Here is a 20,272-nt window from a genome sequence, read left to right on the forward strand (position 1 = left end):
GAGGTAGGAGAGTGCGTGGAGGGGAGTGGTGAGAGGGGAGAGGTAGGAGAGTGCGTGGAGGGGATTGGTGAGTGGGGAGATGTAGGAGAGTGCGTGGAGGGGAGTGGTGAGTGGGGAGAGGTAGGAGAGTGCGTAGAGGGGAGTGGTGAGTGGGGAGAGGTCGGAGAGTGCGTGGAGGGGAGTGGTGAGTGGGGAGAGGTAGGAGAGTGCGTGGAGGGGAGTGGTGAGGGGGGGAAGGTAGGAGAGTGCGTGGAGGGGAGTGGTGAGTGGGGAGAGGTAGGAGAGTGCGTGGAGGGGAGTGGTGAGTGGGGAGAGGTAGGAGAGTGCGTGGAGGGGAGTGGTGAGTGGGGAGAGGTCGGAGAGTGCGTGGAGGGGAGTGGTGAGTGGGGAGAGGTAGGAGAGTGCGTGGAGGGGAGTGGTGAGTGGGGAGAGGTAGGAGAGTGCGTGGAGGGGAGTGGTGAGTGGGGAGAGGTAGGAGAGTGCGTGGAGGGGAGTGGTGAGTGGGGAGGGGTAGGAGAGTGCGTGGAGGGGAGTGGTGAGAGGGGAGAGGTAGGAGAGTGCGTGGAGGGGAGTGGTGAGTGGGGAGAGGTAGGAGAGTGCGTGGAGGGGAGTGGTGAGGGGGGGAGAGGGAGGAGAGTGCGTGGAGGGGAGTGGTGAGGGGGGAGAGGTAGGAGAGTGCGTGGAGGGGAGTGGTGAGAGGGGAGAGGTAGGAGAGTGCGTGGAGGGGAGTGGTGAGGGGGGAGAGGTAGGAGAGTGCGTGGAGGGGAGTGGTGAGGGGGGAGAGGTAGGAGAGTGCGTGGAGGGGGGAGTGGTGAGAGGGGAGAGGTAGGAGAGTGCGTGGAGGGGAGTGGAAAGGGGGGAGAGGTAGGAGAGTGCATGGAGGGGAGTGGTGAGAGGGGAGAGGTAGGAGAGTGCGTGGAGGGGAGTGGTGAGAGGGGAGAGGTAGGAGAGTGCGTGGAGGGGGGAGTGGTGAGTGGGGAGAGGTAGGAGAGTGCGTGGAGGGGAGTGGTGAGGGGGGAGAGGTAGGAGAGTGCGTGGAGGAGAGTGGTGAGTGGGGAGAGGTAGGAGAGTGCGTGGAGGGGAGTGGTGAGTGGGGAGAGGTAGGAGAGTGCGTGGAGGGGAGTGGTGAGTGGGGAGAGGTAGGAGAGTGCGTGGAGGGGAGTGGTGAGTGGGGAGAGGTAGGAGAGTGCGTGGAGGGGAGTGGTGAGAGGGGAGAGGTAGGAGAGTGCGTGGAGAGGAGTGGTGAGTGGGGAGAGGTAGGAGAGTGCGTGGAGGGGAGTGGTGAGGGGGAGAGGTAGGAGAGTGCGTGGAGGGGAGTGGTGAGTGGGGAGAGGTAGGAGAGTGCGTGGAGGGGAGTGGTGAGGGGGGCGGGTAGGAGAGTGTGTGGAGGGGAGTGGTGAGTGGGGAGAGGTAGGAGAGTGCGTGGAGGGGAGTGGTGAGAGGGGAGAGGTAGGAGAGTGCGTGGAGGGGAGTGGTGAGGGGGGGCGGGTAGGAGAGTGTGTGGAGGGGAGTGGTGAGTGGGGAGAGGTAGGAGAGTGCGTGGAGGGGAGTGGTGAGGGGGGAGAGGTAGGAGAGTGCGTGGAGGGGAGGGGTGAGTGGGGAGAGGTAGGAGAGTGCGTGGAGGGGAGTGGTGAGTGGGGAGAGGTAGGAGAGTGCGTGGAGGGGAGTGGTGAGAGATAGGAGAGTGCGTGGAGAAGAGTGGTGAGAGGGGAGAGGTAGGAGAGTGCGTGGAGGGGGGAGTGGTGAGTGGGGAGAGGTAGGAGAGTGCGTGGAAGGGAGTAGTGAGTGGGGGAGAGGTAGGAGAGTGCGTGGAGGGGAGGGGTGAGTGGGGAGAGGTAGGAGAGTGCGTGGAGAGGAGTGGTGAGAGGGGAGAGGTAGGAGAGTGCGTGGAGGGGAGTGGTGAGTGGGGAGAGGTAGGAGAGTGCGTGGAGGGGAGTGGTGAGAGGGGAAAGGTTAGGAGAGTGCGTGGAGGGGAGTGGTGAGAGGGGAGAGGTAGGAGAGTGCGTGGAGGGGAGTGGTGAGTGGGGAGAGGTCGGAGAGTGCGTGGAGGGGAGTGGTGAGTGGGGAGAGGTAGGAGAGTGCGTGGAGGGGAGTGGTGAGGGGGGAGAGGTAGGAGAGTGTGTGGAGGGGAGTGGTGAGAGGGGAGAGGTAGGAGAGTGCGTGGAGGGGAGTGGTGAGGGGGGAGAGGTTGGAGAGTGCGTGGAGGGGAGTGGTGAGTGGGGAGAGGTAGGAAAGTGCGTGGAGGGGAGTGGTGAGGGGGGAGGGGTAGGAGAGTGCGTGGAGGGGAGTGGTGAGGGGGGAGAGGTAGGAGAGTGCGTGGAGGGGAGTGGTGAGGGGGGAGAGGTAGGAGAGTGCGTGGAGGGGAGTGGTGAGGGGGGAGAGGTAGGAGAGTGCGTGGAGGGGAGTAGTGAGGGGGGAGAGGTAGGAGAGTGCGTGGAGGGGAGTGGTGAGGGGGGAGAGGTAGGAGAGTGCGTGGAGGGGGGAGTGGTGAGAGGGGAGAGGTAGGAGAGTGCGTGGAGGGGAGTGGAAAGGGGGGAGAGGTAGGAGAGTGCATGGAGGGGAGTGGTGAGAGGGGAGAGGTAGGAGAGTGCGTGGAGGGGAGTGGTGAGAGGGGAGAGGTAGGAGAGTGCGTGGAGGGGGGAGTGGTGAGTGGGGAGAGGTAGGAGAGTGCGTGGAGGGGAGTGGTGAGGGGGGAGAGGTAGGAGAGTGCGTGGAGGAGAGTGGTGAGTGGGGAGAGGTAGGAGAGTGCGTGGAGGGGAGTGGTGAGTGGGGAGAGGTAGGAGAGTGCGTGGAGGGGAGTGGTGAGTGGGGAGAGGTAGGAGAGTGCGTGGAGGGGAGTGGTGAGTGGGGAGAGGTAGGAGAGTGCGTGGAGGGGAGTGGTGAGAGGGGAGAGGTAGGAGAGTGCGTGGAGAGGAGTGGTGAGTGGGGAGAGGTAGGAGAGTGCGTGGAGGGGAGTGGTGAGTGGGGAGAGGTAGGAGAGTGCGTGGAGGGGAGTGGTGAGGGGGGAGAGGTAGGAGAGTGCGTGGAGGGGAGTGGTGAGGGGGAGAGGTAGGAGAGTCCGTGGAGGGGAGTGAAGTGAGAGGGGTGAGGTAGGAGAGTGCGTGGAGGGGAGTGGTGAGTGGGGAGAGGTAGGAGAGTGCGTGGAGGGGAGTGGTGAGTGGGGAGAGGTAGGAGAGTGCGTGGAGGGGAGTGGTGAGTGGGGAGAGGCAGGAGAGTGCGTGGAGGGGAGTGGTGAGTTGGGAGAGGTAGGAGAGTGCGTGGAGGGGAGTTGTGAGAGGTAGGAGAGTGCGTGGAGAAGAGTGGTGAGAGGGGAGAGGTAGGAGAGTGCGTGGAGGGGAGTGGTGAGTGGGGAGAGGTAGGAGAGTGCGTGGAGGGGAGTGGTGAGTGGGGAGAGGTAGGAGAGTGCCTGGAGGGGAGTGGTGAGTGGGGAGAGGTAGGAGAGTGCGTGGAGGGGAGTGGTGAGGGGGGAGAGGTAGGAGAGTGCGTGGAGGGGAGTGGTGAGTGGGGAGAGATAGGAGAGTGCGTGGAGGGGTGTGGTGAGTGGGGAGAGGTAGGAGAGTGCGTGGAGGGGAGTGGTGAGTGGGGAGAGGTAGGAGAGTGCGTGGAGGGGAGTGGTGAGTGGGGAGAGGTAGGAGAGTGCGTGGAGGGGAGTGGTGAGGGGGGAGAGGTAGGAGAGTGCGTTGAGGGGAGTGGTGAGTGGGGAGAGGTAGGAGAGTGCGTGGAGGGGAGTGGTGAGTGGGGAGAGGTAGGAGAGTGCGTGGAGGAGAGTGGTGAGGGGGGAGAGGTAGGAGAGTGCGTGGAGTGGAGTGGTGAGGGGGGAGAGGTAGGAGAGTGCGTGGAGGGGTGTGGTGAGACGGGTGAGGTAGGAGAGTGCGTGGAGGGGATTGGTGAGTGGGGAGAGGTAGGAGAGTGCGTGGAGGGGAGTGGTGAGAGGGGAGAGGTAGGAGAGTGCGTGGAGGGGATTGGTGAGTGGGGAGAGGTAGGAGAGTGCGTGGAGGGGAGTGGAGTGAGGGGAGAGGTAGGAGAGTGCGTGGAGGGGAGTGAGAGGTGAGAGGTAGGAGAGTGCGTGGAGGGGAGTGGTGAGAGGTGAGAGGTAGGAGAGTGCGTGGAGGGGAGTGGTGAGAGGGGAGAGGTAGGAGAGTGCGTGGATGGGAGTGGTGAGTGGGGAGAGGTAGGAGAGTGCGTGGAGGGGAGTGGTGAGGGGGGAGAGGTAGGAGAGTGCGTGGAGGGGAGTGGTGAGGGGGGAGAGGTAGGAGAGTGCGTGGAGGGGAGTGAAGTGAGAGGGGAGAGGTAGGAGAGTGCGTGGAGTGGAGTGGTGAGAGGGGAGAGGTAGGAGAGTGCGTGGAGGGGAGTGGTGAGTGGGGAGAGGTAGGAGAGTGCGTGGAGGGGAGTGGTGAGAGGGGAGAGGTAGGAGAGTGCGTGGAGGGGAGGAGTGAGTGGTGAGTGGGGAGAGGTAGGAGAGTGCGTGGAGGGGAGTGGTGAGTGGGGAGAGGTAGGAGAGTGCGTGGAGGGGAGTGGTGAGTGGGGAGGGGTAGGAGAGTGTGTGGAGGGGAGTGGTGAGAGGGGAGAGGTAGGAGAGTGCGTGGAGGGGAGTGGTGAGAGGTAGGAGAGTGCGTGGAGGGGAGTGGTGAGGGGGGAGAGGTAGGAGAATGCGTGGAGGGGATTGGTGAGAGGGGAGAGGTAGGAGAGTGCGTGGAGTGGAGTGGTGAAGGGAGAGAGGTAGGAGAGTGCGTGGAGGGGAGTGGTGAGATGGGGAGAGGTAGGAGAGTGCGTGGAAGGGAGTGGTGAGGGGGGAGATGTAGGAGAGTGCGTGGAGGGGAGTGGTGAGTGGGGAGAGGTAGGAGAGTGCGTGGAGGGGAGTGGTGAGTGGGGAGAGGTAGGAGAGTGCGTGGAGGGGAGTGGTGAGAGGGGAGAGGTAGGAGAGTGCGTGGAGGGGATTGGTGAGTGGGGAGATGTAGGAGAGTGCGTGGAGGGGAGTGGTGAGTGGGGAGAGGTAGGAGAGTGCGTAGAGGGGAGTGGTGAGTGGGGAGAGGTCGGAGAGTGCGTGGAGGGGAGTGGTGAGTGGGGAGAGGTAGGAGAGTGCGTGGAGGGGAGTGGTGAGGGGGGGAAGGTAGGAGAGTGCGTGGAGGGGAGTGGTGAGTGGGGAGAGGTAGGAGAGTGCGTGGAGGGGAGTGGTGAGTGGGGAGAGGTAGGAGAGTGCGTGGAGGGGAGTGGTGAGTGGGGAGAGGTCGGAGAGTGCGTGGAGGGGAGTGGTGAGTGGGGAGAGGTAGGAGAGTGCGTGGAGGGGAGTGGTGAGTGGGGAGAGGTAGGAGAGTGCGTGGAGGGGAGTGGTGAGTGGGGAGAGGTAGGAGAGTGCGTGGAGGGGAGTGGTGAGTGGGGAGGGGTAGGAGAGTGCGTGGAGGGGAGTGGTGAGAGGGGAGAGGTAGGAGAGTGCGTGGAGGGGAGTGGTGAGTGGGGAGAGGTAGGAGAGTGCGTGGAGGGGAGTGGTGAGGGGGGAGAGGGAGGAGAGTGCGTGGAGGGGAGTGGTGAGGGGGGAGAGGTAGGAGAGTGCGTGGAGGGGAGTGGTGAGAGGGGAGAGGTAGGAGAGTGCGTGGAGGGGAGTGGTGAGGGGGGAGAGGTAGGAGAGTGCGTGGAGGGGAGTGGTGAGTGTGGAGAGGTAGGAGAGTGCGTGGAGGGGAGTGGTGAGTGGCAGAAGGTAGGAAAGTGCGTGGAGGAGAGTGGTGAGGGGGGAGAGGTAGGAGAGTGCGTGGAGGGGAGTGGTGAGTGGGGAGGGGTAGGAGAGTGCGTGGAGGGGAGTGGTGAGGGGGGAGAGGTAGGAGAGTGTGTGGAGGGGAGTGGTGAGTGGGGAGAGGTAGGAGAGTGCGTGGAGGGGAGTGGTGAGTGGGGAGAGGTAGGAGAGTGCGTGGAGGGGAGTGGTGAGGGGGGAGAGGTAGGAGAGTGCGTGGAGGGGATTGGTGAGTGGGGAGAGGTAGGAGAGTGCGTGCAGGGGAGTGGTTAGGGGGGAGAGGTAGGAGAGTGCGTGGAGGGGAGTGGTGAGGGGGGCGGGTAGGAGAGTGCGTGGAGGGGAGTGGTGAGGGGGGCGGGTAGGAGAGTGCGTGCAGGGGAGTGGTTAGGGGGGAGAGGTAGGAGAGTGCGTGGAGGGGAGTGGTGAGTGGGGAGAGGTAGGAGAGTGCGTGGAGGGGAGTGGTGAGGGGGAGAGGTAGGAGAGTGCGTGGAGGGGAGTGGTGAGTGGGGAGAGGTAGGAGAGTGCGTGGAGGAGAGTGGTGAGTGGGGAGAGGTAGGAGAGTGCGTGGAGGGGAGTGGTGAGTGGGGAGAGGTAGGAGAGTGCGTGGAGGAGAGTGGTGAGTGGGGAGAGGTAGGAGAGTGCGTGGAGGGGAGTGGTGAGTGGGGAGAGGTAGGAGAGTGCGTGGAGGGGAGTGGTGAGGGGGGAGAGGTAGGAGAGTGTGTGGAGGGGAGTGGTGAGGGGGGAAAGGTAGGAGAGTGCGTGGAGGGGAGTGGTGAGTGGGGAGAGGTAGGAGAGTGCGTGGAGGGGAGTGGTGAGAGGGGAGAGGTAGGAGAGTGCGTGGAGTGGAGTGGTGAGGGGGGAGAGGTAGGAGAGTGCATGGAGGGGAGTGGTGAGTGGGGAGAGGTAGGAGAGTGCGTGGAGGGGAGTGGTGAGTGGGGAGAGGTAGGAGAGTGCGTGGTGGTTATGACTGGGTTTACAATGGCCGTGTCGCAAAGGTTCACAATGGCCGTGTCAGTGAGGTTCATAATGGCCGTCTCTGTGGGTGGGGTTCACAATGGCTGTGTCAGTGTGTGGGGTTCACAATGGCCGTGTCAGTGGGTGGGGTTCACAATGTTAGTGGGGTTCTCAATGGCCGTATCGGTGGGGTTAACAATGGCCGTATCAGTGTGTGGGGTTCGCAATGGCCGTGTCGTTGTGGGGTTCACAATGGCCGTGTCAGTGGAGTTCACAATGGCCGTGTCAGTGGTGCTCACAATGGCTGTGTCGGTGGGTGGGTTTCACAATGGCCGTCTCTGTGGGTGGGGTTCACAATGGCCATGTCAGTGGGTGGGGTTCACAGTGTTCGTGTCATTGTGGGGTTACCCTGGTTAGGGGTCGAATATCGGAGGTGAGATCGCAGGTGCCCTTTGAACTTCGTCCAAAGCGGTCACATGACTTCATTCTCCCCTCTGAGTCGCCATGGATAGGGCTGGGCCTGGGGCAGGAAAAACCGAGTCAGCAGATGTCATTCGTAGACTTAAAACTGCACCATAGACTCAACACTGCACCATAGACTCAGCAGTGTACCATAGACTCAACACTGCACAATAGACTCAACACTGCACCATAGACTCAACACTGCCCCATAGACTCAACACTGCACCATAGACTCAACACTGCAACATAGACTCAACACTCCAACATAGACTCAACACTGCCCCATAGACTCAACACTGCACCATAGACTCAACACTGCACCATAGACTCAACAGTGTACCATAGACTCAACACTGCACCATAGACTCAACACTGCACCATAGACTCAACACTGCACCATAGACTCAACACTGCCCCATAGACTCAACACTGCACCATAGACTCAACACTGCACCATAGACTCAACAGTGTACCATAGACTCAACACTGCACCATAGACTCAACACTGCAACATAGACTCAACACTGCACCATAGACTCAACACTGCACCATAGACTCAAAAATGCACCATAGACTCAACACTGCAACATAGACTCAACAGTGTACCATAGACTCAACACTGCACCATAGACTCAACACTGCACCATAGACTCAACACTGCACCATAGACTCAACACTGCACCATAGACTCAACACTGCCCCATAGACTCAACACTGCAACATAGACTCAACACTGCACCATAGACTCAACACTGCAACATAGACTCAACACTGCACCATAGACTCAACACTGCACCATAGACTCAACACTGCACCATAGACTCAACACCGCCCCATAGACTCAACACTGCACCATAGACTCAACACTGCCCCATAGACTCAACACTGCAACATAGACTCAACACTGCACCATAGACTCAACACTGCACCATAGACTCAACACTGCACCATAGACTTAACACTGCAACATAGACTCAACACTGCACCATAGACTCAACACTGCAACATAGACTCAACACTGCACCATAGACTCAACATTGCACCATAGACTCAACACTGCACCATAGACTCAACACTGCACCATAGACTCAGCACTGCACCATAGACTCAACACTGGACCATACACTCAACACTGCACCATAGACTCAGCACTGCAACATAGACTCAACACTGCAACATAGACTCAACACCGCCCCATAGACTCAACACTGCACCATAGACTCAGCACTGCAACATAGACTCAACACTGCACCATAGACTCAACACTGCACCATAGACTCAGCACTGCAACATAGACTCAACACTGCAACATAGACTCAACACTGCACCATAGACTCAACACTGCACCATAGACTCAACACTGCACCATAGACTCAACACTGGACCATACACTCAACACTGCACCATAGACTCAACACTGCACCATAGACTCAGCACTGCAACATAGACTCAACACTGCACCATAGACTCAACACTGCATCATAGACTCAACACTGCACCATAGACTCAACAGTGTACCATAGACTCAACACTGCACCATAGACTCAACACTGCACCATAGACTCAACACTGCACCATAGACTCAACACTGCACCATAGACTCAACACTGCACCATAGACTAAACACGGCACCATAGACTCAACACTGCACCATAGACTCAACACTGCAACATAGACTCAACACTGCACCATAGACTCAGCACTGCACCATAGACTCAACACTGCACCATAGACTCAACACTGCAACATAGACTCAACACTGCACCATAGACTCAACACTGCACCATAGACTCAACACTGCACCATAGACTCAACACTGCAACATAGACTCAACACTGCACCATAGACTCAACACTGCAACATAGACTCAATACTGCACCATAGACTCAACACTGCACCATAGACTCAACACTGCACCATAGACTCAACACTGCACCATAGACTCAACACTGCAACATAGACTCAACACTGCAACATAGACTCAACACTGCACCATAGACTCAACACTGCACCATAGACTCAGCACTGCACCATAGACTCAACACTGCCCATAGACTCAACACTGCAACATAGACTCAACACTGCAACATAGACTCAACACTGCTCATAGACTCAACACTGCACCATAGACTAAACACGGCACAATAGACTCAACACTGCACCATAGACTCAACACTGCACCATAGACTCAGCACTGCCCATAGACTCAACACTGCCTACAGACTCAACACTGCACCATAGACTCAACACTGCACCATAGACTCAACACTGCCTACAGACTCAACACTGCACCATAGACTCAACACTGCACCATAGACTCAACACTGCACCATAGACTCAACACTGCACCATAGACTCAACACTGCACCATAGACTCAGCACTGCACCATAGACTCAACACTGCACCGTAGACTCAACACTGCAACATAGACTCAACACTGCACCATAGACTCAACACTGCACCATAGACTCAACACTGCACCATAGACTCAGCACTGCACCATAGACTCAACACTGCACCATAGACTCAGCACTGCACCATAGACTCAACACTGCACCGTAGACTCAACACTGCACCATAGACTCAACACTGCACCGTAGACTCAACACTGCAACATAGACTCAACACTGCACCATAGACTCAACACTGCACCGTAGACTCAACACTGCAACATAGACTCAACACTGCACCATAGACTCAACACTGCACCGTAGACTCAACACTGCAACATAGACTCAACACTGCACCATAGACTCAACACTGCACCATAGACTCAACACTGCACCATAGACTCAACACTGCACCATAGACTCAACACTGCAACATAGACTCAACACTGCACCATAGACTCAACACTGCAACATAGACTCAACACTGCAACATAGACTCAACACTGCACCATAGACTCAACACTGCACCATAGACTCAACACTGCACCATAGACTCAGCACTGCACCATAGACTCAACACTGCACCATAGACTCAACACTGCACCATAGACTCAACACTGCACCATAGACTCAACACTGCACCATAGACTCAACACTGCACCATAGACTCAACACTGCACCATAGACTCAACACTGCACCATAGACTCAACACTGCACCATAGACTCAACACTGCACCATAGACTCAGCACTGCACCGTAGACTCAACACTGCACCATAGACTCAACACTGCACCATAGACTCAACACTGCACCATAGACTCAACACTGCCCCATAGACTCAACACTGCACCATAGACTCAACACTGCACCATAGACTCAACAGTGTACCATAGACTCAACACTGCACCATAGACTCAACACTGCAACATAGACTCAACACTGCACCATAGACTCAACACTGCACCATAGACTCAAAAATGCACCATAGACTCAACACTGCAACATAGACTCAACAGTGTACCATAGACTCAACACTGCACCATAGACTCAACACTGCACCATAGACTCAACACTGCACCATAGACTCAACACTGCACCATAGACTCAACACTGCCCCATAGACTCAACACTGCAACATAGACTCAACACTGCACCATAGACTCAACACTGCACCATAGACTCAACACTGCACCATAGACTCAACACTGCAACATAGACTCAACACTGCACCATAGACTCAACACTGCAACATAGACTCAACACTGCAACATAGACTCAACACTGCACCATAGACTCAACACTGCACCATAGACTCAACACTGCACCATAGACTCAGCACTGCACCATAGACTCAACACTGCACCATAGACTCAACACTGCACCATAGACTCAACACTGCACCATAGACTCAACACTGCACCATAGACTCAACACTGCACCATAGACTCAACACTGCACCATAGACTCAACACTGCACCATAGACTCAACACTGCACCATAGACTCAACACTGCACCATAGACTCAGCACTGCACCGTAGACTCAACACTGCACCATAGACTCAACACTGCACCATAGACTCAACACTGCACCATAGACTCAACACTGCCCCATAGACTCAACACTGCACCATAGACTCAACACTGCACCATAGACTCAACAGTGTACCATAGACTCAACACTGCACCATAGACTCAACACTGCAACATAGACTCAACACTGCACCATAGACTCAACACTGCACCATAGACTCAAAAATGCACCATAGACTCAACACTGCAACATAGACTCAACAGTGTACCATAGACTCAACACTGCACCATAGACTCAACACTGCACCATAGACTCAACACTGCACCATAGACTCAACACTGCACCATAGACTCAACACTGCCCCATAGACTCAACACTGCAACATAGACTCAACACTGCACCATAGACTCAACACTGCAACATAGACTCAACACTGCACCATAGACTCAACACTGCACCATAGACTCAACACTGCACCATAGACTCAACACCGCCCCATAGACTCAACACTGCACCATAGACTCAACACTGCCCCATAGACTCAACACTGCAACATAGACTCAACACTGCACCATAGACTCAACACTGCACCATAGACTCAACACTGCACCATAGACTTAACACTGCAACATAGACTCAACACTGCACCATAGACTCAACACTGCAACATAGACTCAACACTGCACCATAGACTCAACATTGCACCATAGACTCAACACTGCACCATAGACTCAACACTGCACCATAGACTCAGCACTGCACCATAGACTCAACACTGGACCATACACTCAACACTGCACCATAGACTCAGCACTGCAACATAGACTCAACACTGCAACATAGACTCAACACCGCCCCATAGACTCAACACTGCACCATAGACTCAGCACTGCAACATAGACTCAACACTGCACCATAGACTCAACACTGCACCATAGACTCAGCACTGCAACATAGACTCAACACTGCAACATAGACTCAACACTGCACCATAGACTCAACACTGCACCATAGACTCAACACTGCACCATAGACTCAACACTGGACCATACACTCAACACTGCACCATAGACTCAACACTGCACCATAGACTCAGCACTGCAACATAGACTCAACACTGCACCATAGACTCAACACTGCATCATAGACTCAACACTGCACCATAGACTCAACAGTGTACCATAGACTCAACACTGCACCATAGACTCAACACTGCACCATAGACTCAACACTGCACCATAGACTCAACACTGCACCATAGACTCAACACTGCACCATAGACTAAACACGGCACCATAGACTCAACACTGCACCATAGACTCAACACTGCAACATAGACTCAACACTGCACCATAGACTCAGCACTGCACCATAGACTCAACACTGCACCATAGACTCAACACTGCAACATAGACTCAACACTGCACCATAGACTCAACACTGCACCATAGACTCAACACTGCACCATAGACTCAACACTGCAACATAGACTCAACACTGCACCATAGACTCAACACTGCAACATAGACTCAATACTGCACCATAGACTCAACACTGCACCATAGACTCAACACTGCACCATAGACTCAACACTGCACCATAGACTCAACACTGCAACATAGACTCAACACTGCAACATAGACTCAACACTGCACCATAGACTCAACACTGCACCATAGACTCAGCACTGCACCATAGACTCAACACTGCCCATAGACTCAACACTGCAACATAGACTCAACACTGCAACATAGACTCAACACTGCTCATAGACTCAACACTGCACCATAGACTAAACACGGCACAATAGACTCAACACTGCACCATAGACTCAACACTGCACCATAGACTCAGCACTGCCCATAGACTCAACACTGCCTACAGACTCAACACTGCACCATAGACTCAACACTGCACCATAGACTCAACACTGCCTACAGACTCAACACTGCACCATAGACTCAACACTGCACCATAGACTCAACACTGCACCATAGACTCAACACTGCACCATAGACTCAACACTGCACCATAGACTCAGCACTGCACCATAGACTCAACACTGCACCGTAGACTCAACACTGCAACATAGACTCAACACTGCACCATAGACTCAACACTGCACCATAGACTCAACACTGCACCATAGACTCAGCACTGCACCATAGACTCAACACTGCACCATAGACTCAGCACTGCACCATAGACTCAACACTGCACCGTAGACTCAACACTGCACCATAGACTCAACACTGCACCGTAGACTCAACACTGCAACATAGACTCAACACTGCACCATAGACTCAACACTGCACCGTAGACTCAACACTGCAACATAGACTCAACACTGCACCATAGACTCAACACTGCACCGTAGACTCAACACTGCAACATAGACTCAACACTGCACCATAGACTCAACACTGCACCATAGACTCAACACTGCACCATAGACTCAACACTGCACCATAGACTCAACACTGCAACATAGACTCAACACTGCACCATAGACTCAACACTGCAACATAGACTCAACACTGCAACATAGACTCAACACTGCACCATAGACTCAACACTGCACCATAGACTCAACACTGCACCATAGACTCAGCACTGCACCATAGACTCAACACTGCACCATAGACTCAACACTGCACCATAGACTCAACACTGCACCATAGACTCAACACTGCACCATAGACTCAACACTGCACCATAGACTCAACACTGCACCATAGACTCAACACTGCACCATAGACTCAACACTGCACCATAGACTCAACACTGCAACATAGACTGAACACTGCACCATAGACTCAGCACTGCACCATAGACTCAACACTGCACCATAGACTCAGCACTGCACCATAGACTCAACACTGCACCATAGACTCAACACTGCACCATAGACTCAACACTGCACCATAGACTCAACACTGCACCATAGACTCAACACTGCACCATAGACTCAACACTGCACCATAGACTCAACACTGCACCATAGACTCAACACTGCACCATAGACTCAACACTGCACCATAGACTCACCACTGCACCATAGACTCAACCCGGCACCATAGACTCAACACTGCACCATAGAATCAACACTGCACCATAGACTCAACACTGCACCATAGACTCAACACTGCACCATAGACTCAACACTGCACCATAGACTCAACACTGCCTACAGACTCAACACTGCACCATAGACTCAACACTGCACCATAGACTCAACACTGCACCATAGACTCAGCACTGCCCATAGACTCGGTGGTGAGATTGTAACTCCTTCGTTTGGTATACAGGAGGCCTTGGGTTCAATCCCATCTCTGAAGATGCCTGTTGTATATTTTGAGGCTGCGTCTTTCTCTCTATCTCCCCGTGGTCGCCTGGATTTAGAGTATTATGGGTGTCTACGGGCCTCTGTGTAAATCTACGTGTCTCCATGTATCACTATGGGTCTCTATGGGTCTCTATGTATCTCTTCGTATCTCTATGAGTGTGGGTCTCTATGGGTCTCTGTGGGGCTCTTTGAGTCTCTATGGGTCTCTGTGGGTCTCTATGTATCTCTATGAGTGTGGGTCTCGATGGGTCTCTGTGTATATCAATGCATTTTGTCGTATTTGGCTGCTATAAATGTATACACGATACGCCAATTCATCTGTGAAAGCCAGGCCACTTATGAAACAGTTACATAGCTCAGCAGTGGGCCTTCCCTAGTCAAACATAAACAGAGACTCAGATACCCACAGACACTCACAGGCACTCAGAAACAATCCTAGCTACCCACAGAGATTCACAGAAACTCCTCATAGACACCCTTAGAGACTCAGAGACTCATAGACACCCGTATAGACTCAGAGAACCCATAGACACCCATAGAAACTCAGAGACTCACAGAGACTCATAGACACCCATACAGACTCAGATACCCCATAGAACCCATAGACACCCATAGAAACCCAGAGACTCATAGACACCCATACAGACTCAGAGAGACTCAGAGACTCATAGACACCCATACAGACTCAGATACCCCATAGACTCATAGATACCCATAGAGACTCAGAGAGACCAAGAGACTCATAGACACCCAATCTAACTCATAGAACCCATAGACACCCATACAGACTCAGAGAGACCCAGAGACTCATAGACACCCATACAGACTCATAGAACCATAGACACCCATAGATACTCAGAGACCCACAGAGACTCATAGACACCCATAGAGACTCAGAGACCCATAGATACCCATATAGACTAGTCGAGACCCACAGAGACTCACAGAGACTCATAGACACACATGGAGACTCAGAGAGACTCAGAGACACCCATAGAGACTCAGAGACCCAAAATACACATATATAGAGAGTCGTAGACACCCACAGAGACTCACAGAGACACATAGACACCCATGGAGACTCACAGAGACACATAGACACCCACAGAGACTCACAGAGACACATAGACACCCATGGAGACTCACAGAGACACATAGACACCCACAGAGACTCACAGAGACTCATAGACACCCACAGAGACTCACAAAGACTCTGAGACACCCACAGAGACTCACAGAGACTCATAGACACCCACAGAGACTCACAGAGACTCATATACACCCACAGAGACTCACAGAGACTCATAGACACCCACAGAGACTCACAGAGACTCATAGACACCCACAGAGACTCACAAAGACTCTGAGACACCCACAGAGACTCACAGAGACTCATAGACACCCATGGAGACTCACAGAGACACATAGACACCCACAGAGACTCACAGAGACTCATAGACACCCACAGAGACTCACAAAGACTCTGAGACACCCACAGAGACTCACAGAGACTCATAGACACCCACAGAGACTCACAGAGACACATAGACACCCACAGAGACTCACAGAGACTCATAGACACCCACAGAGACTCACAAAGACTCTGAGACACCCACAGAGACTCGCAGAGACACATAGACACCCACAGAGACTCACAGAGACTCATAGACACCCACAGAGACTCACAGAGACACATAGACACCCACAGAGACTCACAGAGACTCAGACACCCACAGAGACTCACAGAGACTCATAGACACCCACAGAGACTCACAGAGACACATAGGCACCCACAGAGACTCACAGAGACTCATAGACACCCACAGAGACTCACAAAGACTCTGAGACACCCACAGAGACTCACAGAGACTCATAGACACCCACAGAGACTCACAAAGACTCTGAGACACCCACACAGACTCACAGAGACTCATAGACACCCACAGAGACTCATAGACACATAGACACCCACAGAGACTCACAGAGACTCTGAGACACCCATGGAGACTCACAGAGACTCATAGACACCCATAGAGACCCACAGAGACTCATAGACACCCACAAAGACTCACAGAGACTCATAGACACCCACAGAGACTCACAGAGACTCATAGACACCCAAGGAGACTCACAAAGACTCTGAGACACCCATAGAGACTCACAGAGACTCATAGACACCCACAGAGACTCACAGAGACTCTGAGACACCCACAGAGATTCACAGAGACTCATAGACACCCACAGAGACTCACAAAGACTCTGAGACACCCACAGAGACTCACAGAGACTCATAGACACCCACAGAGACTCACAGAGACTCAGAGACACCCACAGAGACTCACAGAGACTCACAGAGACTCATAGACACCCACAGAGACTCACAGAGACTCATAGACACCCACAGAGACTCACAGAGACTCATAGACACCCATGGAGACTCACAGAGACACATAGACACCCATGGAGACTCACAGAGACACATAGACACCCACAGAGACTCACAAAGACTCTGAGACACCCACAGAGACTCACAGAGACTCATAGACACCCACAGAGACTCACAGAGACTCATAGACACCCATGGAGACTCACAGAGACACATAGACACCCACAGAGACTCACAAAGACTCTGAGACACCCACAAAGACTCACAGAGACACATAGACACCCACAGAGACTCACAAAGACACATAGACACCCACAGAGACTCACAAAGACTCTGAGACACCCACAGAGACTCACAGAGACACATAGACACCCACAGAGACTCACAGAGACACATAGACACCCACAGAGACTCACACAGACTCTGAGACACCCACAGAGACTCACAGAGACACATAGACACCCACGGAGACTCACAAAGACACCCCACTTTGTCCCATGACGTTTTTTTTTAACATCAAAACCAACATACAAAGATAAAGATCCCCCGTGTAGCCTTAACACACTGTAGGGGCAAGTGCTGTTAGCGAGCACCTATGAAGGTCGGAACGGTACACGAGGTGGTGAGTGGCCAGCACCACGCCCGACCGCCTTTGTCTCCCTAATGTTAATGTTTACACACCACACCAGGTACTCATTTGAGGCTGAGTCGACCTAGGGGAGGCCCGGGACCGGTTCAGATAATCGTCACTGGCGTTGGCCGTGAGCGGGAATCGAACCCGTGTCACCGGGTTCATAGCGCTAACCGCTGCACTACCGCTCCCCAGACACATAAAGACACACACACAGATACACAGCCACACACAGACACACACAGACACACACAGACACACACAGACACACACAGACACACACAGACACACACACACACACAGACACACACACACACACAGACACACACAGACACAGACACACAGACACACACAGACACACACAGACACACACAGACACACACACAGACACACAAAAGGCCAAAGATCCCCCGTGTAGCCTTAACAAACTTTTGGGGCAAGTTGCTGCTAGCGAGTAGCCGCAGCACCTCTGAAGGCTACCGGCACTGTGGCAAACACAGAGGGGGTGGGTTGCCAGCACCACCACGCCCGACCGCCTTTGTCTCCCCTAGTGGTGGTGTCTATACACTGCGCCAGGTAGTCGTTTGAGGCTGAGTCGACCTAGACACAGACACAGCCACACAGGTACACCCACAGAGACACACAGACACGTACTCACAGAGACACACAGACGAACCCACACACACAGACACACACACACACAGACACACACACACATACACAGACACACACACAGACACATGCACAGACAGACACATACACACACACAGACACACAGACACACAGACACACAGACACACACACACACAGACACACAGACACAGACAGACACACACACACACAGACACAGACACACAGACACACACACACAGACACACAGACACACACACACAGACACACACACACAGACACACACACAAACACAGACACACACACACACACAGACACAGACACACACACACAGGCACACACACACACAGACACACACAGACACACACACACACAGACACACACAGACACACACAGACACACACAGATACACACACACAGACACACCCAGACACACCCAGACACACGCACACAGACACACACACAGACACACACAGAGACACACACAGAGACACACACACAGACACACACACACAGACACACACACAGACACACACACAGACACACACACACAGACACACACACAGACACACACAGACACACACATAGACACACAGACACACACACAGACACACACACACAGACACACACACAGACACACACAGACACACACAGATACACACACACAGACACACCCAGACACACCCAGACACACGCACACACACACACACAGACACACACACACACAGACACACACACAGACACACACACACACAGACACACACACAGACACACACGCACACACAGACACACACACAGACACACACACACAGACACACACACAGACACACAGACACACACACACACACAGACACACACACACACACAGACACACACACAGACACACACACAGACACACACACAGACACACACACACACACACAGACACACACACACACACAGACACACACACACACACACAGACACACACACACACACACAGACACACACACACACACACAGACACACACACACACACACAGACACACACACACACAGACACAGACACACACACACACACTTACAATTATCTCGTCTCCTTCACTCTTCGCCGTTCGATCTGTTTGCTTTTAAGACGTCGCTTGGCGAATGATGTGGATGTTGTTCATTGGTGATGATGGTTGTGCAAGTGATGATCGTGATGATGATGATGATGAGAGCATTGCTGTTGATGGTAGTGATGTAGTGATGGTGCTGATGGTAGTAGTGATGCAGTGATGATGATGGTGGTGGTGGTGGTGAAGGTGGTGATGGTGGTGGTGATGACGGCAGTAGTGGTGGTGGTTGTGGTGATCGTCGTTAGCGATGGTGCTGATGTTGATGGTGGTGAGGTTTTTGATGGTGCTGATGTTAGTGGTGGTGGTGATGTTGATGGTGGTGATGTTAGTGGTGGTGATGTTAGTGTTGGTGATCTTAGTGATGGTGGTGATGTTGATGGCAGTGTTGATTATGTTGGTGGTGGTGATGTTAGTGATGGTGATGTTAGTGATGGTGGTGATGTTGATGGCAGTGTTGATTATGTTGGTGGTGGTGGTGGTGGTGATGTTAGTGATGGTGATGTTGGTGATGGTGGTGATGATAGTGGTGGTGATGGTGGTGATGTTAGTGGTGGTGGTGATGTTAGTAATGGTGGTGATGTTAGTGATGGTGATGTTGGTGATGGTGGTGATGATAGTGGTGGTGATGGTGGTGATGTTAGTGGTGGTGGTGATGTTAGTAATGGTGGTGAGGTTAGTGGTGGTTATTTTAGTGATGGTGGTGATGTTAGTGATGGTGGTGATGTTGATGTTAGCGATGGTGAGGTTAGCGATGGTGATGTTAGCGATGGTGATGTTAGTGATGGTGGTGGTGATGGTGGTGAGGTTAGTGGTGGCTATTTTAGTGATGGTGATGTTAGTGGTGATGGTGGTGGTGATGTTAGCGGAGGAAGTTTGCGTGGTCTTGAAAGCGAATGGGTCTCTATCAGGAGCTGTGAGGGAGGGGTGAGTGGGTGGGTGGGAGATGGGGGTGGACGGATAACACAAATAAAACACACACACTCACACACATACATACACACACTCACATACATACATACACACACACTCACACACATACATACACACACTCACATACATACATACACGCACATTCATACATACACACACACTCACACACATACACTCACATACTCAC

General features: G+C 53.5%; 1 protein-coding gene across 1 annotated transcript in view; it reads right to left on the reverse strand.

Annotated features, from left to right (window-relative positions):
- The window catches only part of LOC144737863 (uncharacterized), a 40,000-nt gene extending 20,295 nt beyond the window's left edge, over window positions 1-19,705 (reverse strand). The window contains exons 1-2 of the mRNA XM_078620741.1: window positions 19,123-19,705; window positions 7,088-7,199 (exon numbers count right to left, since the gene is read on the reverse strand). Coding sequence (XP_078476867.1) covers window positions 7,088-7,165 — 78 coding nt within the window. The 5' untranslated portion in view covers window positions 7,166-7,199; window positions 19,123-19,705. The remainder of the gene's footprint in view (window positions 1-7,087; window positions 7,200-19,122) is intronic.
- Window positions 19,706-20,272: the final 567 nt, after the last annotated feature.

The sequence above is a fragment of the Lampetra planeri genome, chromosome 74 (genome assembly GCF_965212315.1).
Source record: "Lampetra planeri chromosome 74, kcLamPlan1.2.h2, whole genome shotgun sequence".
Taxonomy (NCBI): Eukaryota; Metazoa; Chordata; class Hyperoartia; order Petromyzontiformes; family Petromyzontidae; genus Lampetra; species Lampetra planeri.